General features: G+C 32.9%; 2 protein-coding genes across 5 annotated transcripts in view; both read left to right on the forward strand.

The window, feature by feature from the left end:
• Nucleotides 1-6,323, forward strand: LOC127703086 (uncharacterized). The gene is made up of 4 exons (XM_052207505.1): nt 1-54; nt 3,034-3,088; nt 3,742-3,917; nt 5,623-6,323. Exons 1-4 carry the CDS (start codon nt 33-35, stop codon nt 5,862-5,864), a joined length of 495 nt encoding a protein of 164 aa, XP_052063465.1. The 5' UTR covers nt 1-32; the 3' UTR covers nt 5,865-6,323.
• Nucleotides 6,324-13,916: 7,593 nt separating this feature from the next.
• LOC127702642 (uncharacterized) overlaps nt 13,917-27,799 on the forward strand; it is a 48,344-nt gene continuing 34,461 nt past the window's right edge. Inside the window, exons 1-4 of one of the 4 annotated variants that reach the window (XM_052206935.1) lie at nt 13,918-14,290; nt 15,411-15,500; nt 18,648-18,773; nt 20,874-21,029. In XM_052206935.1, the coding sequence (XP_052062895.1) occupies nt 14,248-14,290; nt 15,411-15,500; nt 18,648-18,773; nt 20,874-21,029 (415 nt within the window). In that variant the 5' untranslated portion in view covers nt 13,918-14,247. Of the gene's footprint in view, nt 14,291-15,410; nt 15,501-18,647; nt 18,774-20,873; nt 21,030-23,130; nt 23,287-27,799 lie in introns of all 4 variants that reach the window. The other 3 variants (XM_052206930.1, XM_052206944.1, XM_052206951.1) reach the window with 3 other exon arrangements.

Here is a 27,799-nt window from a genome sequence, read left to right on the forward strand (position 1 = left end):
TGGCTAGTGAATGCAATTTATATTTTGTTCGAATGCTATTTTTTCTTATTACGAGTAAGATAATTATATTTATTATTTGTTAAATTTTAATATTAAATGATTCTAAAGGTAAAACAATTTTCATTATTTACGTGCTATTTGCATTTTTAATTAGAAATTAAATTATTGGGTGTCTGTGAGTATATTATGATTACGGAAGTAAACACTATAATAAAGGTGCCCATAAACGGATTCTTGAATCAATAGCCAAGGTTAATTAGTCTAAACGCTAATGTGTAAAAAAGAAATATTTCCGACATCTGAAATATTTTTCGCAGATCTTAATCGTTTTACCTCATCTTTTATAAATAAGCTTGTTAAACTTAAGTGTTCTTCTTCCACTGGTCAAACATATAACATCTGATTATTACTATTTATCTTTGATAATTAGAATCTGCAGATGTTTAGATTTGTTCCTTGGAGATGTTTTGTAAGCTTAAAGTTGACGGATATGTTTATAGAGATAATTGGAACATTGAAACTAGTTGATGTTTGAATCCCAATTTCTTAGTCATAGGTCATAGGCCGTGAATCTCACCTCAAAACCCTGACCTAAGTTCATACTTTATTTTTTTAATGTTCTTATAAAATTAAAAGGAGCTTTGGATATACATCAATGAGAAAAAAAACAAAAGACATCTTAAGGTTAACACTCAGTTTTCAAAAATAGACAGGAGTCAAGCTCTAAACCCGAGTCGAGAAAACTGTGGAATTACTTCAGCAAAGACTACACAATACCTGTCATCAAATGAGTTATACAACCAGACAACTTATTTCAAATCTTTGAGGAGTGAAAACTCATACTAAAAGCCATGAACCACCTCGATACAACAATTTATTAAATTTGAGGAAAAGCGATACCAAGCAAAGGCCAAAATTTAGAATATGAGAGGTCATATGAACTTGACCTTAAACATAAACTTCAATTTCCTGCTCACAGACCAAAGATTCTAAATCAGAAGACTCCAGATCTCTTTGACGTTTAAAGCTAGCTTAACACATACCTATTAGCTAAGCATTAACTAAGATTGGATCCAATTACGATGATTTAGATTATATCATGCGATCTGTAAATTGTTTTTCTTTATTTACGTTCATGCAAATAGAATCTTGTGCAAAACAGTGTAGCCGAGACCATTGATTGGCGCGCTAAAATATCCCATTGACTGGGTCAGATTAGGTGAACGTTCGTCTGTAGCGCCCACAACTCACGACGTATTTATTATAAACATTTAAACTGTGGGGTTGCCAAAGGGTCTCAGTATATATACGAACTACAGTGCACAGTATATTATATACATATTTTATTTGTGATCATAAAAGTACGAAGTCGTCCATTACTATGTAAATTGGGTCGATTAAAAAAAAGCTGAATATGTTTCTGTTGCCAAGGGTTTTTCACAAGTATAGTAGTTAGCAGAAAAGTTCACCAAACTATACATTTTACCTATTCAAAAACGTAAATGCAAATTCCACAAGGCTTGATCCAAATAGCCTTTTTATTGTCTAATAACTTGCAAGTACGAAAAAGACAGGACAGAAGTATATTTTGTCTATATGTTTTGTGTACGCACACTTTTCAAAGTTGATCATGCATTCGTTCTAAAATAAAATTTTGACCAGATAAAAGTTAAAAGATGACATAATTGGACAACCGCAATTGTTAAATCGCTTTGACGTCCGAAAAAAAAGATAATAATCAACACATGCATTGTAACTTTTAAAGCCAGTTAAATCCTTTTTTTTTTGCTGAAAGAACGTGCGATATCATAAAAATTAATTATCAAAACATAACGAAAACACAAGGAAAGAACGTTTAAGTATTCAATATAAATCAAAACACAAAGGTTATTCCTGATTAGTTTTTCGAATTATTTTATTTAGGCGTTGAGACCCTTTGGTGACCCCACAGTTTAAAAGTCTATAATAAATACGTCGAAAGTTGTGGGCGTTACAGACGAACGTTCACCTAATCTGACCCAGTCAATGGGATATTTTAGCGCGCCAATCAATGGTCTCGGCTACACTGTTTTGCACATGATTCTATATAGATCACAGTTATTCAGATATGCCTTACATCCAAAAAATGAAATACGTTCAAAAAGGAACGTGTTTCTGAATTTAACCTTGCTTGTTTTGAACGCTCTATACCAAGGGTTTGGAAAACGATAAAAAAAATGATAAAATATTCGAGAGAACAAAGCCATAAATAGAAAACGAAAAAATAAAAATTCAGAATGTGTCATGGGACACAGATGATGCCCCGCTTGCAAATGACGTTATAAAAGGACATTACCCAAGAGCGGTAAAAGTGACGCCACCTAAATTCGAACTTGGTCTGAATTTTGTGGTAATAAGCATTGTGTATAAGTTTCATAACTTTTGGTTGAGGCAAACTGAAGTTAGAGAACGGAAACCAATTTCGTACGTACGGACGGATGGACGGTTTCGTACATACGGACGGACATAAAGACGGACAAGGGTAACACTTAACGCCCCCTCCGCTGTGGCGGGGGTATAAAAAATGTATGGATATCGGTGACTGATCTGAGATTACTATAACATGTGTTATAGTAATCTCAGGACTGATGGATTAGTTTTAGTAAAATAACATAAATTGCAAAGCAAAATGTAAAAATCTGCTGCAAGGGGGTTTTATGTTGGGATAATTATTTGAAATGAAAGTGATAATCTGCAGTAGCAAAATGAATCTTCCAAATGTAATACAGACCAACAACTGTTTTTTTCTTTGATCTGGTGTGACCTTGCTGGGATGAAAACGCTATATATGCTTTTTTTAAATACCAGAATATTCATGCAAGCACTAAATACTATGGTTCTAGCTGGTAAAAATCTCCAGGACTAATAGTCCACGGTTGTGGTACTACGAACTTTGCAAAACCTAAAAGTTTCCCCAAAAACAGATACCCCTGTAAATACCAGTAGTATCATAGTATTTTTATGTCAATAAATCTGTCACACTTATTATTACAGCATTTGTACAGACAGTTCTTGGTGATGATAGTAGTGAGGATGATGGTGATGGGAGGTAAGAAGGATTAAACTACCCATTCAGATATATCTGTAATTAATAGTTCAAGTAAACTATTCCTTACAACGACCATGACATATTCAATAAACACTTTTTTTTTTAAGATTGAATAGAAAATAGAATGGAATCGGGGAACGCGTCATCAGCCCGACCAAAGGACAGAAAACAGCCAAGGCTACCAATGGGTCTTCAACGCAGCGAGAAAATCCCGCACCCGGAGGCGGCCTTCAGCTCACCCCTTAACAATAATGTATATACTAGGTCAGCAAAATGGACGACACACTCAACTCCGAAACATACAAATGAACCAAAATTTAAGAAAAACACACAAGAATAACTATGGCTAGAAGTTCCTGGCTTAGGACAGGCACAAAAATATCTTTTTATATAAGGCTGCTGCTTCTGTTTAAATTTATCATAAATACGTGTTTTAAATTCAAAAGCGAGTATCCCATATATTCCAACAATTTCTGTGACATCTATTCATGACTTTCGTTTGTGTTTAAATAATAACGAATTTTCAGGGCTTATATTTGGGGAAAAGAGGTACTTTTGTTTGTTTGTTTGTGTGTTTTTTTTTTTTTTTTTTTTTTTTACAAAACCGCATTATGACAAGAAATAAATACTGAGTAGCAACGTTTCTTTTTCAGAGTCAGTGTTGGTGCCATTGTTGCTGCCGGTGTGGTTGGAGTTTTCATCGTTCTCGTAGTGGTGTTACTTTGCTTCCATGAATGTTGTACAAAGCCAAAGAGAACTGTAAAACCACAAAGAATTTCGGTCGTAGGTTTAAGTCGTCACACAGGACCTCCAAGTCGTGTCATTCCAAGTATGTTTAAAAAGAATGATATCAAATAAATCAATTTAAAGAAACACGTAAGAGAAATGCAAAACTCATTTTTACGAAATTGTGTACGTATATACATGAGCATAATTAACCGAAAACCCCGAAAGGATTAAAGAGAACTTAATAAATCCTGCTCTTTCAACAAAAATCTATAAAAAGAATAATAATCATATTAATGCATCATGAACCATGCATACAAAAATTTACAATTGAAGATTTGAAATGAGTGAAATTTTTTAATTACATATGATACAAATAATTTTTTGGAATAACAATGAAAGATATATTTTGTTCTGAAATGCTCAATATCTATAAAAAAAAAAGGTGTGAAAGATACCAAAGGGACATTCAAACTCATAACTCGAAAATAAACTGACAACACCATGGCTAAAAAAGAAAAAAGACAAGCTGACAAACACCAGTAAACAAAACACAACATAGGAACTAACGACTGAGCAACAAGAACCCCACAAAAACTGAGGGTGATCTCAGGTGCTCCGGAAGAAAAAGCAGATCATGCTCCACATGTGGCACCCGTCGTGTGCTCATGTAAGTACAGACCAGATGATAAGTCTTATTCGGTAGCTCACATTCGGGGAAAAGGGGACGGGATTGTAATTTACGACAAGTGGAACATATCCGTCGTCATCTGTGAAACAGATATTCCATAACGGTCAACCAACTCTTGATGGCGTGCGAAAATTTACGAAGGGAAGATTTCAAATTAACCACTTGGAACTCTTGGTTTAAAAGCTTCCCTGTGAGCAGCAACCCTCTATCATGGAAATCATGATAGGAAATACAAGCCCTGGAATATCGTATCAACGTGGAGATATATACTCCGCATGCTTTGTTTTTAACCGACCCTAATTGTCAATTTCTAGATGTAAGTCAATATATGAGGCAAACTTAACTGTATCTGTTGTATCCTTTATCTCAAATTCGATGGGGTAGATGCGTTCAACATAGTTACCAAATTTTGAATTATTTAGTGAGAGAACATCATCTATATAGTGGAAAGTGAAGTTAAAGGATACTGCTGACTTCTTTTTTCTTCTTCCTAAGAAGTTCCTGTATGAAGTTAGCCTCGTATGAATAAAGGAAACAAGTCAGCAAGAACGATTTATCCCTCCCTAAGACAAGATACTTGAAGCTACGCTGGCCATTCTTTTTTATGAAACAAAGCAGGACCAACTCTTTCAATTTGTCTTTTATTTTGGAATTGGGAATACTTGTGCAAAGTGTAGAAAAGTCAAATGTTTTAATACAAATGCAAGATGAAAGAGTCTTAAATTGTATGTACTCTAAGCATGCAGAAACTAATTGATCACTTGCAAAAACAGCCAGGACAACATAAAAAAGCTATTCACTCACAGCCAGATGTTGATTTTACGTTTGTACCAATTGGCATATCTTTATTCTGAATATTCATGGTCATTAATAACAATGATTTTACACAAACACGTGAAACGGGATTCTCGTTACAATAAATATTTTTAAATAAATCATATGCACATAACTTCCGCGCTTCATACAAAATGTACTTCGGTCAACGCTTTTACACCCCAATAAATTTACAAATAGAAGCATTCAATTCTTAAATGATTATTGTGAATAACCTCGCATCGTAAGTTCACATTCAGATTTATCTTGTTTTTTCACATTATTTAAATCTTCTTTATTGTAGCAGCTCCACCAATGCATTCATCGGGAATGTGTCCAGTCGATCCTCCACCATATAGACCGTATGACGACCCATATGAAACCCAACAGAACCAGTCATCAAATCTGTTCAGCAGACAGTTGGTTTCACATACAACAAGGCCTTCTAGATTTGAAAGACATCCTCCTCCTGTAATGCCTTGTACACCTTTGCCTAATATTGAAAGACACCAGAGGACATCCGATCCACCACCGTACTCAGGCTGAAATTTATCATCATTCCATTGATAAACTAATGTTTAATATGATCTTTGCTAAATGTCTTTTAATGAAAACTAATTTTATTACACTACGGATACAAATCTCCTATATGGCATATATATTAGATTTGAATAGAAATAGAACGAAAAAATTGACTTTTTATTTTACAAAAAGTAACTTCTATTAATTCACTTAACCAGAAAAATCGCAGTTTCCTTTTATTTAAATTTTACTTTCCTTCGTCATCCTTGTCATTTTAAAGAGTAAGTATCATACCTATTACAAACGAAGTTGATTTCCGATTGCCAACTTTATCGTAAAGTGTTTTATAAGTTATATATATAAATATGACTTAAATCAATATATTAATTAAATGTTTGTGTTTTGTAATGTTTAAGAGGTTTTATATATATTAGCCATGTTAAAATTTGTGTATGATATATTATCTAAAAATTTGCTTTGTTATTTTTGTTCAGTCGTTTTTCTCGTCACGTGGTTTGGTACATGTATTTACATGGATCCCTTTTAAATACATGAAAAGGTCAAACGGCTTCACTGAGCATCGTAACTTATCGATACGCTTTGATTTACGCCCGACGTCGTAGTGTTTGCTTATCTGTATTCATTTATTTCTGAAACTATAGCAACAATTTAGATCGTAACGGAAATACCGGGTGGTTCAGGAAAGGAGGGACAGGGGATTCTTCATAAAACTATTAAAGATATATAAAACATTGGGCGGGGGTACCGCTGCTGTTGGCCATTGTAGGCAATGTCACTTTTCCAATTGAAATCAAATTTCTGCCATTATATCTACTGCCATCAAAAAAATTCCCAAAAAATATTTAAATTCTAATATTGCTTAAATGGTCTGAAGGAATTTTATGTCCCTTTTAGATTGTTACCAATAACACCAACGAAAGCCCTAGACCGATGTCAGTGTAGAACAATATATACTTTACGTCCTACATTTGTTGATATAAGCTCCCTGAAACAACTTATCTTTTGAAACCATTCATTTTACTACTATGTATTGTTCACCGATAGAGTTGGGACAAAGAGATTCCGGACATTCGTCTGTGCGTCCATCTTTTGAGAGCTCCCACGCGTACACATATATTTTTTTTAATGATTGCTCTGTCGACTTCGAAATTGGATGCCGATAAAACATTTAAGGGCGTTTTGGCCCGTCAAATGCTATATTATTTTGTTCTTCATATCATTTTCTTTTGTTTGAAAGCGGAGTCATGACCCTTCAATTTTTTTTTAATTATATCATTTTCATGTGCGCTTTAAGATATCTCACATGTTAGTAACATATATGCCGCTGGAGATATTGGAATGCAATGGTATATGACATGTCTATGTTGTTCCGATATCAATCCAAAAAAATGGTCGATTTTACCCAAGAAAGAAGACAAGGGAAACTAACATGTTCCAATTTTGATTATATCTCTGAAACTTCATGATAAAAAAAAAGCATCTGAAGAAAAAAAGTTTGATTTTGATTTTTTTAACTGATAAATGGACCAACTTTTCGCAGTCAGCAAAACACTTTTACCTTGACAGCAAAAAAATGGACGCGAGACACAGTGGAACTCTTTCCGCATTTTTAGTACTTTTGCTATCGTGCAACAGCATAAATTATAAAAAGTAAAAATGAAATAAAAATTACATCAGAAATTTACTCTTTAATATCGATCTTATATACATTAAAGTTACAAGTATGAGTCTAACAACACTAAAAAGAGAAAAGAAATAATGTTCTGTTTGGTAATTTAGTTTTAATTAAAAAAAAAAGTATGGTCATATATTTACCACCATGCGTAGAAAAATATGAAAAAACAATTCTCCTCTGCAGATGGCACAAAACTTATCATAGTCCTGTACAAATGAATTAAAAGTGCAGATTTGTACCAGTTTTTACAGCCGAACAAACTTCCAATCTTCATCGATACAATAGAAAAAGTTCCTAAAAGAATGTTCAGCTATGGTGAGCAAATGAAATCACATTGCATTTTTGCATCCTATAATTCTTGCGAAAATTGAAGATGAGCATCACAACCCAACAAAAAGAGATTAAGATTTATAAATCAGAAATGTTTTCCCTTATATACATTTCTTTTTAATTTAATGGCACTTACAGTGCATTTTGATGATATTATTTGGATATACAGTGCTTTAAATTTTGTACTAAAGTGAGATTAACTACATTTTACTAAACAAATAATAGAAATCTACATAGTTGTTCACCATTCGTAAAAAAACAATAGTTTTTTGTCGAGCCTGCGACTTTTGTCGCAGAAAGCTCGACATAGGGATAGTGATCCGGCGGCGGCGGCGGCTACGGCGGCGGCGGCGTTAGCTAACTTCTTAAAAGCTTTATATTTTAGAAGCTAGAAGACCTGGATGCTTCATACTTTGTATATAGATGCCTTATGTTACGAAGTTTCCGTCTGTCATATGTCCAATGTCCTTGACCTCATTTTCATGGTTCAGTGACTACTTGAAAAAAAAGTCAACATTTTTTGTAATGTTAATTTCTTTCTTATTATGAGTAATAGGATAACTATATTTAGTATGTGCGTACCTTGCAAGGTCCTCATGCCCGTCAGACAATTTTCATTTGACCTCGACCTCATTTCATGGATCAGTGAACCAGGTTAAGTTTTCGTGGTCAAGTCCATATATCAGATACTATAAGCAGTAGGTCTACTATATTTGGTATATGGAATGATTGTAAGGTGTACATGTCCAACTGGTAGGTGTCATCTGACCTTGACCTCATTTTCATGGTTCAGTGGTCAAAGTTAAGTTTTTGAGTTTTGGTCTTTTTTTCTAATACTGTATGCAATAGGTCAATTATAAATGGTGTATGGAATGATTGTAAGGTGTACATGTCTAGCTGGCAGGTGTCATCTGACCTTGACCTCATTTTCATGGTTCAGTGGTCAAAGTTAAGTTTTTGAGTTTTGGTCTTTTTTTCTAATACTATATGTAATAGTTCAACTATATTTGGTGTATGGAAATATTTTATGATCTATATGTCAGTCACGCAGGTTTTATTTGACCTTGACCTCATTTTCAAGGTTCATTGCTCAGTGTTAAGTTTTTGTGTTTTGGTCTGTTTTTCTTATACTGTATGCATTAGGTCTACTATATTTGGTGTATGGAATGATTGTAAGGTGTGCATGTCTAGCTGGCAGGTGTCATCTGACCTTGACCTCATTTTCATGGATCAGTGGTCAAAGTTAAGTTTTTGAGTTTTGGTCTTTTTTTCTAATACTATATGCAATAGTTCAACTATATTTGGTGTATGGAAATATACTATGATCTATATGTCAGTCAGGCAGGTTTTATTTGACCTTGACCTCATTTTCAAGGTTCATTGCTCAGTGTTAAGTTTTTGTGTTTTGGTCTGTTTTTCTTAAACTATAAACAATAGATCAACTATATTTGTTGTATGGAAGAATTGTTAGCTGTACATGCCTGCCTAGCATGGTTCATCTGACCTTGACCTCATTTTCATGGTTCATTGGTCAATGTTTAGTTTACTTGGTTAATGTTAAGTTTATGTGACAGTTGTAATAAAGCTTTATATTTAGGACTATCAACATAATATAAATGATTAGTAAAGAAGGCGAGACATTTCAGCGTGTGCACTCTTGTTTATGATATTTATATTTAAGTTTTGACAGAGTTTTTCAATACTTCATGCAAAAATGAAGTAGAAAGAGTTGAACAATCCAAAGTGTGGATATGTGGTTGATGCGGTTAAGCGACTATTTTTATGATATAATAGTTTTTTTTTAGCAAGGTAGTTGAATGTCATCTTAAAGGTGTTGTCTATTTCCTCTTTTTTTGAATGGTGCATATATCTAAGTTGTAGCTTCATAGTGTTATTGTCCTAATAGAGTCGATGTGCATTTACTGTGTTATATAAAGGAAGATTGTTCTATTCATTCGAGTCAAGTAAGGCATTACATCAGGAAGTACTTTAATGAAACAATGATTTAGAGACTACGGTATTTTGTTGGATAACAAGAAAGGAAAAAAAAAACAACAAGAGAACATTTAATACGGGATTTTAAAGAATCTTAAAGTCACATGAAACGAGTTTCTTGAAATTATAATGTTACGGAAATTAGTGAACCAATGCATGTATATACACTAAACTAAGTCCTCTATATAGACAATTTGTTTTATTTATTACGAATCCATGATAACATATAAACGACAAGTAATTTTCATTCTGCGAAAACGTTGTCTTGCTAATTAAATTTTGGGTTTTATTTCCGAAGTTTACGAAACGTGACCTTAAACAAACAATCAACACTTCTTTGAAATAAGTGGGATGATTAGTCACGCAATAGAGCGATGTTATATCTAAAAGGAGTAGGTTCGATAAGGTCCTAAAATGGATCCTATTTCTGGCTTAAATTAAAAATTAGGATTTATTGTCCAATACCAAAATGAATCATAGCTAATGCAATGACAATATCGAAAATATAATTCTTTTTTGAATTTACGTACTTGCGCTCTGTTAATGACATAATTTCCATTGATTTCTTGGATAGGAAACATAGAGCGCAGGCGTTGACAAAAAAGATCTTTTAGCATAATCTTTGTTATGGCATTTTACATACCTGACACAAATATTTAGTTTGTCGACGCCTGCGCTCTATGTTCCCTAGGCATTAATTTGGTTGAAATCAGTACGATTTTGTCAAATTTTGCAAAAATCTCTGGTTTTTACCTATTTGGGATGTAAAAATCAACGCTTCAGAATAAAACTTCGACAAAAATACTTCTATTTAACTTCCTCACATGTCTTTTCATCAACTTAACACATTCTTATCCTGAAACATTGAACTTAATAATCGGGGCCAAATATGGCCCTTACCGAACCTACTCCTTTGGTGTATTAAAACAATTCTTTCAGAACCAAACAACACGATATAGTCTTTTTGTGCTGATGCGGTGTAACGCAATCACCAATCAATCAATCAATTTAAAAGTAAGTCCATGTATACGTGTTTTACACTTAACTGCGGTCAAGCTTAGCGAAAGATCGTGCGTAATCAGTCAAACAAACTTTATTAGATCAACTCTTTAAGGAACGATCGTTTTCATTGGTCAATTCAAACCTTCGATCTCACATAAACTTTCAAACCCCGCCTAAGCACACGCGTACTATAAACACTCGAAAGTTGAATGGACTGATCACGTACATGATTGTGTACTTGATTATCTCATGGCAATTCTAACTTGTGTACATGTGCATTTAAAACTTATTTATATTGTAATTTTGTGCAACAGTTCTAATAAGGTCCTTCGTTTTAAAAAATTGGAATTTAAGATTCTTAACGGTTTACACGGCGAAATATTGAATCCAACTGTCTCCTCTCAAGCGGAGATTCGACTTAGGATAGTGTGATTTTTTTTCTGATTCAGATTACTTGATTTTGAAAAAAATCCCGAAATTCTAAGTATGATGAATTTATAATTAATTGTTTTGCTATTCTCAGTTGAAAAAAAAACGAACGTAAATTATATACTGTAAATATTTACATACAATTTCGTTTATCTGTTTATTATACATGTGTGATTTTGTACTTTATTTTAAATAAGCATACTACATGTCACCGGTTTACTCCTGATTTGCCCACATTTAATTATACCAATTATCTATTAGTAAAGAAAACAAAAAAGACAAAAGGTTTGATGAGCATACAATTGTATAGTCTGTTCCAACTTAGGTATATAGTTTATCATTCTATATATTCAGGTATTTTTTATTTTGTAATTTCATTTTCATTTGTATAGAAAAATAATAAATAAATCAAAATTTTTTATCTCAAAAACTTAATATGATTTCATCAATTCATTTAACATACATGTACAAAACAATGACATGCAGTTAGGGCCTGGGTCTTCATTAGTAACTCAATGATTTCGAAGATGTTGGGATGGGCATGTTGGAGTCGCTTCTTAATTGTGTCGTGCCATTCTTCCAGGTGATTGGTAGTGCGGGGTCCTTCTGTGTAGTAGTGGTTCTATAAAAAGCGGCTACTGAACAGTTGCATTTATATTGTATTTGTTAGAATTAATTGGATTTTTTTATATTAAATTTCAGAACAGTGTATTTATTAAAATTATAAAAAAAATAAGTTGAATAAATAAAAAGAAATTTAAATGACATTTATTCTCATCTTTAGTTTTTATTTTTTTCTAGAATATACCAACAATTAAAACTATTTGTTGTTAAATTGTACAAATAATAAACATGTTTGTCTATTTGTCAAATTCAATACATTTTCCTGCTATAAACTAAATCAAATATAAACTATTTTTGCACATTTTCCTTGATTTGATAGCAGAATACAGTATCTCTTACAAAATTTTACACGTAAAATAAAAGGTAAAAAATATGACTATAATTCAGAAATAAACTATAATTGTTAAAACAACAATTCCTCTATGTTTACATATGCATGTAATTAAAAGTGGGCAAACCAGGATGACACCATGTCACTTTGGTGGATAGTTCAACAATGTTATGCAAAGCTCTATTCTTCCGGTATGTTCATCTTAGTATGAACTCAAAAGACAAATTTGCATCCAATTAAAATCAAAACTATTCATATTGTTCCTTATAAACTACGACATTACTCACAAGTATTTATTAAATTATTTATTTTTTAGTTTCACACATGCAAAAGAAAAATCCTCACCGATGTTACACATTTCAATCCTTTTTACACCAACATGCCTTCAATTCATTTTATTTTCGTAGTTAACATGATAGTACATTGCATAGTACATTAATTGTGTTCATTCACTTGCACAATACGATTATTGTTTTGTTTCTATCTTTCGGGGACAATTTGTTTCGTTTGTGATACGTTATGTCTGAATGACCAATTAAACGCTTAGCTACTGTATGTCCGTTTTATAGCATGGAAACAAGGAGAAATATGCAGCCCATCATGCATTATTATTATTATGAAATCCTTATTACATGTGACTTCGACATTGTCAGGATAATAACCTAGGATATATGATTTATCCCGTCAGTGCGAAAGATGTGGTTCATGCATTAATCCGTATAAAAGTGGCACATGTATTTATCCTTATCTTTTTCATAATGCGGTAAATGATAATTGTGTTGTTGCATGCATAATGAACATAACAAAATAAAAAAATTTCACGACTATAATATTTCGACCCCACTATTTGAAAATCAGGCGACGACACAACATTACAAAACATTTATTTAATTCTTTTCACCAAGGATTTGAATAGTTTTTAAAATTACATAGTTTTACTATACAAATCCTTGGTAAAAAAAATAAAATGAGTAGTGATTTTTACACTCCATTGTCAGTCACCTGTGTCAATTCACGTGCACACTACGATTGTCGCTGTATTTGAATCTTTCGGCCAATGAAATGAGACGTCACAATGAGACGCCAGAATGTTATCAATGAATTATCAAACGCTAAACTTGACTGCAGTTCAGTGTATACATGGTGTAAAACTTAGACATTCAAGTATATAAAACATATTTAACTTTTTTTTTTTTAATTCAAAGTACCATGTGACTTTAAGGAATCGACTAAACATGACACATGCATGAGTCCTTATTTTTAAGCAGCATGGGTATCACCAACTGGTAACCTGCAGTATAGAGTAGTCAGGAACAGCATTCATTTGTGTCTCCTTTATGTAGTCACAGTCCTGGAATAATCTAACTTTTCTACTGTGACATTCATTTTCTTAATTACCTTAGACATTATTTAAACTGGCGAGATCTTAAAATGATGTAAGGTAAATAAGGATGTAAATTTTACCAAAGGCTAAACTCTAAAAGCATTTCCTTTAAACAAAAATCGGACTTAAGATATCTTTTTTTTTAAATGCAGGAATTCACCACTTGTTTGGTACCTGACACTGATATAAATATAGAAAAAAATCTGAATGTGTAAAGTATACTACTTTGAAATCTAAATTTCTATTGCACGTAGTACTTAGAAGAGGAAGTTTCCTGAAGTTAAATAGGTTAATAGATGTAGTATTTAAGCGTATATCAGAGCAACGTTACCCAACATACCACATACGAAAAAAAAAAAAAAAAAGGGATAGCATGCTTAACAAATTACAAGTATTCGTATGTTTTCTGATTGTCAATTATATATTTTGCGAAGACACCGATGATTGCAAGGATGAAATATGTAGGAAGTCGTTAGCAATGCCACTATTGAACAATCTGAAAGCACCTCTTGTTGCCAATTTGGATATAACTCAGTTTAACAAGCAGCTACGAGGGTACATTACAGAACAGATCAAGCAATGAGTAGAGCAGGCAAAGAAAGAAATAAGGGGCGAAATGGTAGAACTCGTCGACACATTCGAAGACGCTCATGTAAACGGTAAATTAAAGAGATTTTGCAAAACAAAAGCTAAAATGAGATGTTTCTTATTAATATCTTATTGCATGCAGTCTCTCTTTCTGTTTTTGTATTTCTAATGATCATTTAATATAAAAATGACAGCAACTGTTGCATACGCATTACCGCAACGAATACAAAATGTTTTGAGTTTCAAATTAGCAGACCCGAGGGAGGTTGAGGATGAGAAACGACCTTTTTTATTAATTAGAACCACAAAACAATCGGCGACTCTTTTTCCTTGGCTAGAACGTCTTTTCCTTTGTATGAATTAAACCTACAAATCAGTATCTTTCTTGAAATTATTTTCTGGTAGTTTAGTAAAAATCACCAAATAAATTGTAACCATAAATTGTATGACTTCTAAATTTAGAAACAGAAATCGTAGCAATGTGTTTCGTCTTAAGAAATGGCTATACGACATTTGCCCTTTTTTCACAATGTAGGAAGGAAATTTGGAAAGTAAATGATATGTATGCATGCTTAGAAATCTTGTTATACATTAAGGACTCATTTTCTTGCTAAATCTTTAGTTTTCTGTGTAGAGTTTTGTAGACAGTCGTATGTTTTTTTAGCCAAAGTGCTGTCCGTTTTATTTGTTTGTGCTTTTAGGTTTCAAACCAGTATAGTTAAGCTTCAGAAATCAGGAATGGTCCATAATCAATTTGACCTATAATTTAGACAATCTAGAATTCATTACAAATTGAGACATTTGAAAGTCATATAAATTGTTTCATGTTTTCATAATTCTTACATAACTCAAATGTCAAATGACGTTTAAATCGATACTGACATGATTTATAACATACCTTGTTAAACTCTAAGGTGATAAATTGATTAGTTATTTAGAAATGAAGGTTCTAACTTATGATGTAAAGTTTACCTTATAGTGTTTTATCCTTTTATTTCGATCCCTTTTGGTAATAAAGCTTCTTCTCAGTTACGGGAAGATATTTCTCAGTTCCAAGTTGATATTTCACTGTTCCAAGTTTACATTTTTCAGTTCTTAGTTCCACTATTAACCACCCATTACAGCTTAAAAATATATATATAATTCATGTCTGTATTAAGTATGCACAAATGTTATTATTTTGTCTCTTAGTTACACAAGACCTTAGCAAAGATTTGAACGAAATCAGGCGTCAACAAATGCAAATGGAAGATCGTGCAACTAAAGAAAATGAAATATCGGGTAAGAGAATATTTGAAGAATATTACTAAAAAAAGAAAATGTTTATTCAAGAACAGAATACTCATTTTCCATCATTTGAATTGGTGCATTAATGATTTCAACATGACAATAGAAAAACACCGACAGCTCAGCAAAGGGGAAAGTGTACTTATTTCATTTTTATTTTTGGTCTCCATGATGTTTAACTATCCTTTAAAAGAAAAGATACATTTCATTATACTTGGTGCAGAGAAGGTTAAGCTTCATGAATCATAAATGTTTAGTTTTCAGTTCACCAGTAAATGAATTTTAGTCTTAAACGGTCACCTGAAAAGTCAGAACAATTCAGTCTTTCATTAAATATTGAGACTAATCCATTGCGGTACATTCATGACTGTTCCGACAAATCGCTTGCAGTGAATTCAGTACTGTTCAGTTGCTATTCAGACAATTCAGTATGATGCTTATGTGTACAGGTAACTAATAGCTACTGACTGATAAGTTTGAACATAGACCGAACAGATCTTAATTAACAGCAAGCTAACAGTACTGCATAAACGCTGAGGATAGTGATTCATATAGAAACGAAGTGTGTACCTCTCCTTGCCGATCTCTTCTTATTTTCAAATGAGTCGGAGTGCTGTTCCTTCAGACACTTGTCAGAAACAAGAAGCCAGATCATTTAGTTTCATATTCAGATATATTGATAAACTTCTTTCTATTTACAATCTAAACTTTTATGATTGGGTTTCATTAATATATCCGCCAGAACTAGAAAGTAAAGAAACAACAGACATGGCTTCCTCCGCCTCATTTTTAGACTTATACCTCGAATTTGACATAAGCGGTCATCTCAGTACAAGAATCTATGACAAACGAGACGATTTTAATTTTGAAGTTATACATTTCCCCCACCTTAGCAGCAATATAACAACTTTACATGCATATGGAATATACATTTCCCAACTCATTCGGTATTCAAGAGCGTGCAGCTGCTACTCAGACTTTATAAAACGTCATCAGTGTCTGAGCTGGTTGGTTGAACCAGGGTTATGTCAAAGAACGTCTCGTCCTTTTTCTAAAAAAAATAGTCATCGGAAGATACCAAGACCTTGTTGATAAATTATTTTCAGTATCAACTTCACAAATAATACATGATGATCTTGAATTATAGGTTCTAGGTACTGACGTTGTTTATCATCTTAATTACGTATTATAGTGTTCATTTTATTTGTCTTGGTATATATTCTTAACCTTGACTGATAAGTCCATATTTGGAAATGTCCTTTTGGCGTGGCTCGGTATTTATACATCCCGTAAATGTGTTATTGTGCTATGAACATTTTCTGTGTTCTTGTCTTTCAGTCTTGCTTATGTGCTTTGTCTACAGGTTGTCTACATGCCATTTTGTTTTTCTTTGTTGACATAGTTGTTTGTTTTTAAAATGAATGAGATAATAACACAATAGTGACTGCTGTATCCAATTTTTTGTCAATTTAACCTATTATGTCTGTTTGTTTTGCTCACACATTGTTGTCGATATAATAGAACTAAACGCAACTAGCTAGCTATAAAACCAGGTTTAACCCACCATTTTTTAAATAAAGAAATGCCTATACCAAGTCAGGAATATGACAATTGTTTTGCATTCGTTTGATGTGTTTGAACTTTTGATTTTGCCATTTGTTGAGGATCTTTCCGTTTTGAATTTTCAAGTCACAATGATTGACATGACGCCAAAACTAATTGAATATTGTTCAAACCTTTGAAAACAAGATTAGTGAAAGGCTAAAATTACAGCATTTCGATTTCCAATGAAATCCTGATTTCCTATCTAGGGTCCTTATTCGAATAGCTTTGCATTTTATAATGGCTAAGATGTTGAAATCTTTAGAACAGCAATTTAAATGTATACCTGTTCCAATATATGTGTGATGTTGCAGCTTCTCCGAAAGAATCTTTCCAGAATTTGACATCAAGCGAAAGCTGATATTACATTTTCTAGCAGATTTTATTTTCAAACGTTGAAGAATAAAATTTAATTGTAATAGGCTTATATACAATATTGTAAGTAAAATAACATGACAAACATGATATAAAATCAACCTTTTCAAAGGCAAAAATAAATCGGATGGTCTTTCTTCATTCCTTATCCATTTTTCTATTTAGAACGGCTTTTTGAAATCTTTTGATCAACAAGTTATATATAAATATCCACATATCCCTCGCAGTTTCTATGTAATTTTGCCGCATTTTGTAGGACAACTTTCCAAATAAATTTATTTGTTATGAAAAAAACTAGTCATTGTGTCACACCAGGTTGTCATTAAGACCGATGGCAAATGTATTGTCTTGAATCAGATGAAATGCATAAAGCTAACGGTTAGTTCTCTGTAAACAATGCACTTCGCTGTGGTGTCAAATATTCCAACTTCTGTTATCCTTTTTTAAGAAAAAGACAGCATTCACTGGTCTGACATCAAAACTACTTCAATTTTGCTATAAACTATCCTCAGTACCAAAATAGTACTTTACTATGTCAAGTTTAAAGTTTCAAACACGATAAAGGTAGCACTTCTGTAAATATGGACAACGCAATTTCTCATAGGAACTCCTTTTACCGCTAAAACTGTGCCACTTTTACTATGAAGTTTTGTGAAGAATTATATACTAGAATGCAAAGTTCATATGCACTACTATTTATTTCAAAGGTCAAAATATTGGACTGTGCGGCATTTTTTCAACATTTATATGCCCCGAAATTTTAAGAGAGTTTAAACTTATACAAAAATTCTGTACTACCCCAACCTTCACTTTGGGTCTTCCTCAGAATTCAATCTGGCCGCTATCCATGTGTATTTATAGTGGTAACATTCCCAAGTTATGTTTCTATGAGATAAAAAATAGAGATCATATATGGGAACCAGTACGTAAACAAAACAAAATTTCAATGAATATTATATATTTCAAAAGGGGCGTGGTTTTTAAACAGCTGTTTTTACAAAGTACAACCTATAATCAATTCTCTTACAAAATTGGGTGGAGCCTGAAAATATCAAAGGGCAAAATAGATAAACAACTGTTAAAAATGCAGTGATTCAAAAAGTTGAAGTCGACTTATTTTTCCAACATTTCTTTTAGAGTAATCTGCTATCTTTATCACCATAGGTAATTTTACGTTTGAAATTATCGATGGAATGAAGAATATAGAACGACATCAGAAAGATATTCTGACAGATGTGGAGCAGTTGAAACGTTATAAAGAATCAGTAATTACAGCAAATGAAGAAAAAAGTGAACACTTTTAATAGATAAATTAAGTGCTTTTATCATACACATCACATTATGTATCATGAAGAAACACGAAACTTCGATATTTAGAACTTTAATACAAACAAGAAGAAAAAAAACCAATTTAATAGGCTTTCGATAATTTCTGGATTAGCTTGAATGAGTTTTCTTTAAATGTTATGTTTTTTTAATTTTAGTACATTTATATGTTTTGAAGTTTATTGTGACGTCCATTTTCACTGAACTAGTACACATTTTTGTTTAGGGGCCATCTGATTCCCGCCTCCGGGTGCGGGATTTTCTCGCTTTGTTGAAGACCCATTGGTGGCCTTGGGCTGTTTATCTGTTCTTTGGTCGGGTTGTTGTCTCTTTGGCACATTCCCCATTTCCATTCTCAGTTTTATTAATATTCTCTTTTAGAAGTACAAATGAACGATTTTCATGACAGGTCAACACAACTAGATTGATAATGACAGAAAACATGTGTATACTATTTTTCTTGCTGCAAAATAAAAAACATTGTTTGCAACAAATTGGCAAATCACACCAACAAGCATTATGGGCTTCTATCTATTGACTATCATCGCATGGCGTGTGAAATCTTTGAGAAAGAATGAAGAAATGCTTGTTGGTCTATCTGTCGTGTTGTCTTTATTTTTTGTAAAGGATTACTGAATAATATTTTCGACAAGAGGCCATCCGGTATTTCTAATCTTATGTAGCAACATTCCAAAATCAGATGCATATGAAGTATATATTTCCCAGATGACACGATATTCCAGGATTTTCATATCCTATCAATACATAATTGAGAATGGTTTGCAGCTTACATGGAAGGTTTTTAACCAAGGGTGTTGAAAGGTAAAGTCATTTTTTTCAAAAGTTTTATGGAAAATACACCACGATGATTTGGTTACCCCGTATGGAATCACTGTGTCACGTAAGAAAATGCATAAGGTCGACAACATAACTTTTAAAATGTTTTTTTTTCATAATATCGTCTACCTCTCTCTTTATAAGATCACCATCGCCGAATTTGAATTATCCCCGGGGTTTAACTGGTAGTGACAACACGATCGAAGCAGGGTTCACATTTTAAAATTATAAATGGTCTTATCTATGTCATTTGGTCTCAGGTGAATAGTTGTCATATCGGCAGGCATACCGCATCCCCTTTTTATAGTAGTTGTTTTGCAGACTGAGCACATAATCAGTAACAGTCTTAGTTTAAACGTGTTCAGACAACAATTATTTACTTTGTCACATATTCATGAAACTTGGATAGAAGCTTCTGCTTAATCAATAAATTCTTTCTGCAGCAAATTAAGATAGAAAGTATTCCTTGTTTAGTCCATACAACACATGTTTATAGTTTAAAGAACTCATGAAACACAGAAGCCGCTCAGCACCGTAAGGCGACAAATGATATATATCATCATGGGTAAAAGGTATAAACAAAGTTTTGGCAAACAACAACCCATCAAACGCTTCACAGAATACTCATACTTAAATCTTTCTCTTTGGCTGAATAATCATAATTAGCAAGCATATAATGATTCTTTTGTTGTGATTAACGGATGTCTATGGAACTAGATTTCAGATTGATAAAAGATATATCTGACGTTCTATTACGAACATAGATTATAGAAAGCTGGATTATCTGAACCTGATAACAAACAGCAAGTATATGTGTTGATCTTCTATCATATAACGAAATGTCAATGGAATTATGAATGCAATGTAAAAAGAATAAGAAGATGTGGAATGGTTGCCAATCAGACAACTGTTAACCAGATACCAAACGTAGATTTTAAGAACTATTATAATTCACCGTACTGCCTTCAACAACGAGACAAACCCATACCGTATAGCAAGTTATACAAGGCCTCCACATGACAAAATATAAAACAATTCAAGCGAGAAAACCAACTTTGTGTACAACACATTGTTTTTTTTATTTGTGTACAACACAACAAACAAAAAACGAATATAATATGTCCACTGCCTCATCTATTACATGGGATTTATCGAGTATTTTTCTTAAATTTTTAGTTTTCTTCAAATTTGTTGATTTAATTGTTGAAGTTTATATATCTTTTAAAGACAATTTCACAGCAGAAGTCAAAGATACACTAAAGAATTTAAATCAACAACTGAATGAAACTCATGATGAAATTCATCACTTGAAAAGTTTTCATGCATCTTTAAACTCCAAAATTAATTCAGCCGACAAGAGGATATCTGCAAATGAAGAAAAAGGTGAGGTCATGAGAGACAAATTTATTGAGTTTTACTATGCGTATTGTTGTGTGTTTGTTCATTCTACATTGGCTAGAGGTATAGGGGGAGAGTTGAGATCTCACAAAACATGTTTAACCCCGCAGCATATTTGCGCATGTCCCAAGTTAGGAGCCTCTTGCCTTTGTTAGTCTTGTAAGTTTTTTAATTTCAGTTCATTTATATGTTTTGGAGTTTAGTATGACGTCTATTTTCACTGAACTAGTACACATTTTTGTTTAGGGGCCATCTGATTCCCGCCTCCGGGTGCGGGATTTTCTCGCTTTGTTGAAGACCCATTGGTGGCCTTGGGCTGTTTTTCTGTTCTTTGGTCGGGTTGTTGTCTCTTTGGCACATTCCCCATTTCCATTCTCAGTTTTATTAATATTCTCTTTTAGAAGTACAAATGAACGATTTTCATGACAGGTCAACACAACTAGATTGATAATGACAGAAAACATGTGTATACTATTTTTCTTGCTGCAAAATAAAAAACATTGTTTGCAACAAATTGGCAAATCACACCAACAAGCATTATGGGCTTCTATCTATTGACTATCATCGCATGGCGTGTGAAATCTTTGAGAAAGAATGAAGAAATGCTTGTTGGTCTATCTGTCGTGTTGTCTTTATTTTTTGTAAAGGATTACTGAATAATATTTTCGACAAGAGGCCATCCGGTATTTCTAATCTTATGTAGCAACATTCCAAAATCAGATGCATATGAAGTATATATTTCCCAGATGACACGATATTCCAGGATTTTCATATCCTATCAATACATAATTGAGAATGGTTTGCAGCTTACATGGAAGGTTTTTAACCAAGGGTGTTGAAAGGTAAAGTCATTTTTTTCAAAAGTTTTATGGAAAATACACCACGATGATTTGGTTACCCCGTATGGAATCACTGTGTCACGTAAGAAAATGCATAAGGTCGACAACATAACTTTTAAAATGTTTTTTTTTTTCATAATTCCGTCTACCTCTCTCTTTATAAGATCACCATCGCCGAATTTGAATTATCCCCGGGGTTTAACTGGTAGTGACAACACGATCGAAGCAGGGTTCACATTTTAAAATTATAAATGGTCTTATCTATGCCATTTGGTCTCAGGTGAATAGTTGTCATATCGGCAGGCATACCGCATCCCCTTTTTATAGTAGTTGTTTTGCAGACTGAGCACATAATCAGTAACAGTCTTAGTTTAAACGTGTTCAGACAACAATTATTTACTTTGTCACATATTCATGAAACTTGGATAGAAGCTTCTGCTTAATCAATAAATTCTTTCTGCAGCAAATTAAGATAGAAAGTATTCCTTGTTTAGTCCATACAACACATGTTTATAGTTTAAAGAACTCATGAAACACAGAAGCCGCTCAGCACCGTAAGGCGACAAATGATATATATCATCATGGGTAAAAGGTATAAACAAAGTTTTGGCAAACAACAACCCATCAAACGCTTCACAGAATACTCATACTTAAATCTTTCTCTTTGGCTGAATAATCATAATTAGCAAGCATATAATGATTCTTTTGTTGTGATTAACGGATGTCTATGGAACTAGATTTCAGATTGATAAAAGATATATCTGACGTTCTATTACGAACATAGATTATAGAAAGCTGGATTATCTGAACCTGATAACAAACAGCAAGTATATGTGTTGATCTTCTATCATATAACGAAATGTCAATGGAATTATGAATGCAATGTAAAAAGAATAAGAAGATGTGGAATGGTTGCCAATCAGACAACTGTTAACCAGATACCAAACGTAGATTTTAAGAACTATTATAATTCACCGTACTGCCTTCAACAACGAGACAAACCCATACCGTATAGCAAGTTATACAAGGCCTCCACATGACAAAATATAAAACAATTCAAGCGAGAAAACCAACTTTGTGTACAACACATTGTTTTTTTTATTTGTGTACAACACAACAAACAAAAAACGAATATAATATGTCCACTGCCTCATCTATTACATGGGATTTATCGAGTATTTTTCTTAAATTTTTAGTTTTCTTCAAATTTGTTGATTTAATTGTTGAAGTTTATATATCTTTTAAAGACAATTTCACAGCAGAAGTCAAAGATACACTAAAGAATTTAAATCAACAACTGAATGAAACTCATGATGAAATTCATCACTTGAAAAGTTTTCATGCATCTTTAAACTCCAAAATTAATTCAGCCGACAAGAGGATATCTGCAAATGAAGAAAAAGGTGAGGTCATGAGAGACAAATTTATTGAGTTTTACTATGCGTATTGTTGTGTGTTTGTTCATTCTACATTGGCTAGAGGTATAGGGGGAGAGTTGAGATCTCACAAAACATGTTTAACCCCGCAGCATATTTGCGCATGTCCCAAGTTAGGAGCCTCTTGCCTTTGTTAGTCTTGTAAGTTTTTTAATTTCAGTTCATTTATATGTTTTGGAGTTTAGTATGACGTCTATTTTCACTGAACTAGTACACATTTTTGTTTAGGGGCCATCTGATTCCCGCCTCCGGGTGCGGGATTTTCTCGCTTTGTTGAAGACCCATTGGTGGCCTTGGGCTGTTTTTCTGTTCTTTGGTCGGGTTGTTGTCTCTTTGGCACATTCCCCATTTCCATTCTCAGTTTTATTAATATTCTCTTTTAGAAGTACAAATGAACGATTTTCATGACAGGTCAACACAACTAGATTGATAATGACAGAAAACATGTGTATACTATTTTTCTTGCTGCAAAATAAAAAACATTGTTTGCAACAAATTGGCAAATCACACCAACAAGCATTATGGGCTTCTATCTATTGACTATCATCGCATGGCGTGTGAAATCTTTGAGAAAGAATGAAGAAATGCTTGTTGGTCTATCTGTCGTGTTGTCTTTATTTTTTGTAAAGGATTACTGAATAATATTTTCGACAAGAGGCCATCCGGTATTTCTAATCTTATGTAGCAACATTCCAAAATCAGATGCATATGAAGTATATATTTCCCAGATGACACGATATTCCAGGATTTTCATATCCTATCAATACATAATTGAGAATGGTTTGCAGCTTACATGGAAGGTTTTTAACCAAGGGTGTTGAAAGGTAAAGTCATTTTTTTCAAAAGTTTTATGGAAAATACACCACGATGATTTGGTTACCCCGTATGGAATCACTGTGTCACGTAAGAAAATGCATAAGGTCGACAACATAACTTTTAAAATGTTTTTTTTTTTCATAATTCCGTCTACCTCTCTCTTTATAAGATCACCATCGCCGAATTTGAATTATCCCCGGGGTTTAACTGGTAGTGACAACACGATCGAAGCAGGGTTCACATTTTAAAATTATAAATGGTCTTATCTATGCCATTTGGTCTCAGGTGAATAGTTGTCATATCGGCAGGCATACCGCATCCCCTTTTTATAGTAGTTGTTTTGCAGACTGAGCACATAATCAGTAACAGTCTTAGTTTAAACGTGTTCAGACAACAATTATTTACTTTGTCACATATTCATGAAACTTGGATAGAAGCTTCTGCTTAATCAATAAATTCTTTCTGCAGCAAATTAAGATAGAAAGTATTCCTTGTTTAGTCCATACAACACATGTTTATAGTTTAAAGAACTCATGAAACACAGAAGCCGCTCAGCACCGTAAGGCGACAAATGATATATATCATCATGGGTAAAAGGTATAAACAAAGTTTTGGCAAACAACAACCCATCAAACGCTTCACAGAATACTCATACTTAAATCTTTCTCTTTGGCTGAATAATCATAATTAGCAAGCATATAATGATTCTTTTGTTGTGATTAACGGATGTCTATGGAACTAGATTTCAGATTGATAAAAGATATATCTGACGTTCTATTACGAACATAGATTATAGAAAGCTGGATTATCTGAACCTGATAACAAACAGCAAGTATATGTGTTGATCTTCTATCATATAACGAAATGTCAATGGAATTATGAATGCAATGTAAAAAGAATAAGAAGATGTGGAATAGTTGCCAATCAGACAACTGTTAACCAGATAGCAAACGTAGATTTTAAGAACTATTATAATTCACCGTACTGCCTTCAACAACGAGACAAACCCATACCGTATAGCAAGTTATACAAGGCCTCCACATGACAAAATATAAAACAATTCAAGCGAGAAAACCAACTTTGTGTACAACACATTGTTTTTTTTATTTGTGTACAACACAACAAACAAAAAACGAATATAATATGTCCACTGCCTCATCTATTACATGGGATTTATCGAGTATTTTTCTTAAATTTTTAGTTTTCTTCAAATTTGTTGATTTAATTGTTGAAGTTTATATATCTTTTAAAGACAATTTCACAGCAGAAGTCAAAGATACACTAAAGAATTTAAATCAACAACTGAATGAAACTCATGATGAAATTCATCACTTGAAAAGTTTTCATGCATCTTTAAAGTCCAAAATTAATTCAGCCGACAAGAGGATATCTGCAAATGAAGAAAAAGGTGAGGTCATGAGAGACAAATTTATTGAGTTTTACTATGCGTATTGTTGTGTGTTTGTTCATTCTACATTGGCTAGAGGTATAGGGGGAGAGTTGAGATCTCACAAAACATGTTTAACCCCGCCGCATATTTGCGCATGTCCCAAGTTAGGAGCCTCTTGCCTTTGTTAGTCTTGTAAGTTTTTTAATTTCAGTTCATTTATATGTTTTGGAGTTTAGTATGACGTCTATTTTCACTGAACTAGTACACATTTTTGTTTAGGGGCCAGCTGAAGCCCGCCTCCGGGGTGCAGGATTTTCTCGATGTGTTGAAGACCCATTGGTGGCCTTGGGCTGTTTTCTGCTCTTTGGTCGGGTTGTTGTCTCTTTGACACATTCCCCATTTCCATTCTCAATTTTGAAATCAGATCTTCAGTTTCATAATTCAATTTTTCCTGCAACAGTTAAGTTAGAGATGAGATAAAGCAGATTAGAATGCGCATTTTACTATTCAAAATGTTCTGTGATTTCTAATTTATTCAAGGATTGTCAGTTATACTTTGATATTTTAGTGCTGGTTTTGACGAATATCACATCGTTAATTTTGTTGAAATCCTAAGTTTAAAATTTTTAGAACAGCTTCAGTGTTTGATAATTTCAATATAGAAAAAAAAAAAAAAAAAAAAAAAAAAAACAACAACTTATACAACAGGAGAGACCACGCATTCAGGCTAAACATAATGATATAGTCATTTGAAGTAGTAGAACTGGTCGCCAGTTTAATAAGTACAATATCAAATCAAATCAAATATTTATTGCCATACACACTTTAAACAATAAGTTTGTGACAAATACAAAACATGTAAACAATATAACCGAAATTCACATATATATAAACACTCATTTATTAACAGTCAATAGCCCAGTGACCCCTGTCCTCAGTTCTAATTAAATTTTGATGTATTACCCCAATTTATTTACTTGTGGTGGTGTTGGAAGATATAAAAATCACCTTTTCTTCATCAGACAAATCTTTAACAGAAAAGTTTAATTCCAAGTTATCAAAAAAGTTGTTTCTCAGTTCCCTATTAAATTCACAATCTTATAAAATATAAGAGTGTCTTCGAATGACTTTTATCTATATTTAAATTCTGGTCACTAATTCTTAGTTTTGGTATTAGTTTTCTATATGTACAGTTTGGTGTTCTTAAACAGTCTTCAAACAATAATTTGGTTTAAGGTTCTTATATAAATAACGTTTACTTTTTTCATCATTGTTTTTCATCTTGTTATGAATAAAATTTTCTAAATAGTTTTAGAGCTTGTTTTTCTATAAACTTTTATTGAATTATTCATTTTTAAGTTTGAACTAGTATCTTGTTGTATTTGTGTTATATCTGAATTAAGTTCACATAGAATATTTTTGACATACTTTAGGTAAACAAGGAGTATACTACTTCCGTGTCTAAATGTTTGCTAAGCATGTAAACTTCTTTCAAAAGGGGATTTAGTTTAAAACATTCAAATCTCTTTAAATATAATCAAATTTGTGTTTTAATATTAATTTCTATAGAAAGTCTCCTCAATTCAGCTCTAGTTGCAAGATTAGATGCATTATTTCTAGTTCCAGAATTTAAAGCTCTATTTGTTGCTATAAAAAGATATATATATAGATATCAAAATTCAAGATTCTATCTTAAATTGAGGTAAATTATATGGCTTTCCAAATACCGTTTCGATTCCTAACATCACTGAAGAGACATTAATTGTCGAAATCCGGATATGGTGTACAAATATTTGCACCTCATGTTTGCGGTATACCATCTTTTCCGCAAGTTTATTGTTTTCTGTTTGGTATTAAATTAATAATTAAGATCCATTTTGTTACATCTGGTGATCCGTTTATTTTGCAATCGCCATGGCAGTCAGCAGGGTTTTAGAACATCCGTTGTTCGACCTGCTAGTCAAATGCGTTTTGTTAAAATATACTTTTTCACTTGTTTGTTTTTTTTTGAAAATGCTGTTTGTGCTGTATTTAGACCCCTCCACCAAGAAATTTGTTTTGCATGCACGCGTATAAAAATTGCGGTTTTTATCCAACGCAATCATAGGTCTAAACGTTGTTTTCAATTTAGACTTGTTTATATTTTTTTTCGTTTGGGCTTGTCTTATATTTGCCTTCGGGTTTATATTATCCGTTCATCCTATTTCGACTCTTCAAAATTCAAGAGTCTATCCTAAATTGAGATAAATTATATGGCCGTCCAAATACCGTTTC

The sequence above is a fragment of the Mytilus californianus genome, unplaced genomic scaffold, assembly GCF_021869535.1.
Source record: "Mytilus californianus isolate M0D057914Y unplaced genomic scaffold, xbMytCali1.0.p SCAF_1, whole genome shotgun sequence".
NCBI lineage: Eukaryota > Metazoa > Mollusca > Bivalvia > Mytilida > Mytilidae > Mytilus > Mytilus californianus.

What these genes read in the sequence shown, in the direction of transcription:
- LOC127703086 (XM_052207505.1), top strand. Translation starts at nt 33, where the DNA reads ATGCTATTTTTTCTTATTACGA. An exon ending in GCTATTTTTTCTTATTACGA is followed by an intron (nt 55 to 3,033) that starts GTAAGATAATTA and finishes TTATTATTACAG; the next exon opens with CATTTGTACAGACAGTTCTT. An exon ending in TCCAAGTCGTGTCATTCCAA is followed by an intron (nt 3,918 to 5,622) that starts GTATGTTTAAAA and finishes TCTTTATTGTAG; the next exon opens with CAGCTCCACCAATGCATTCA.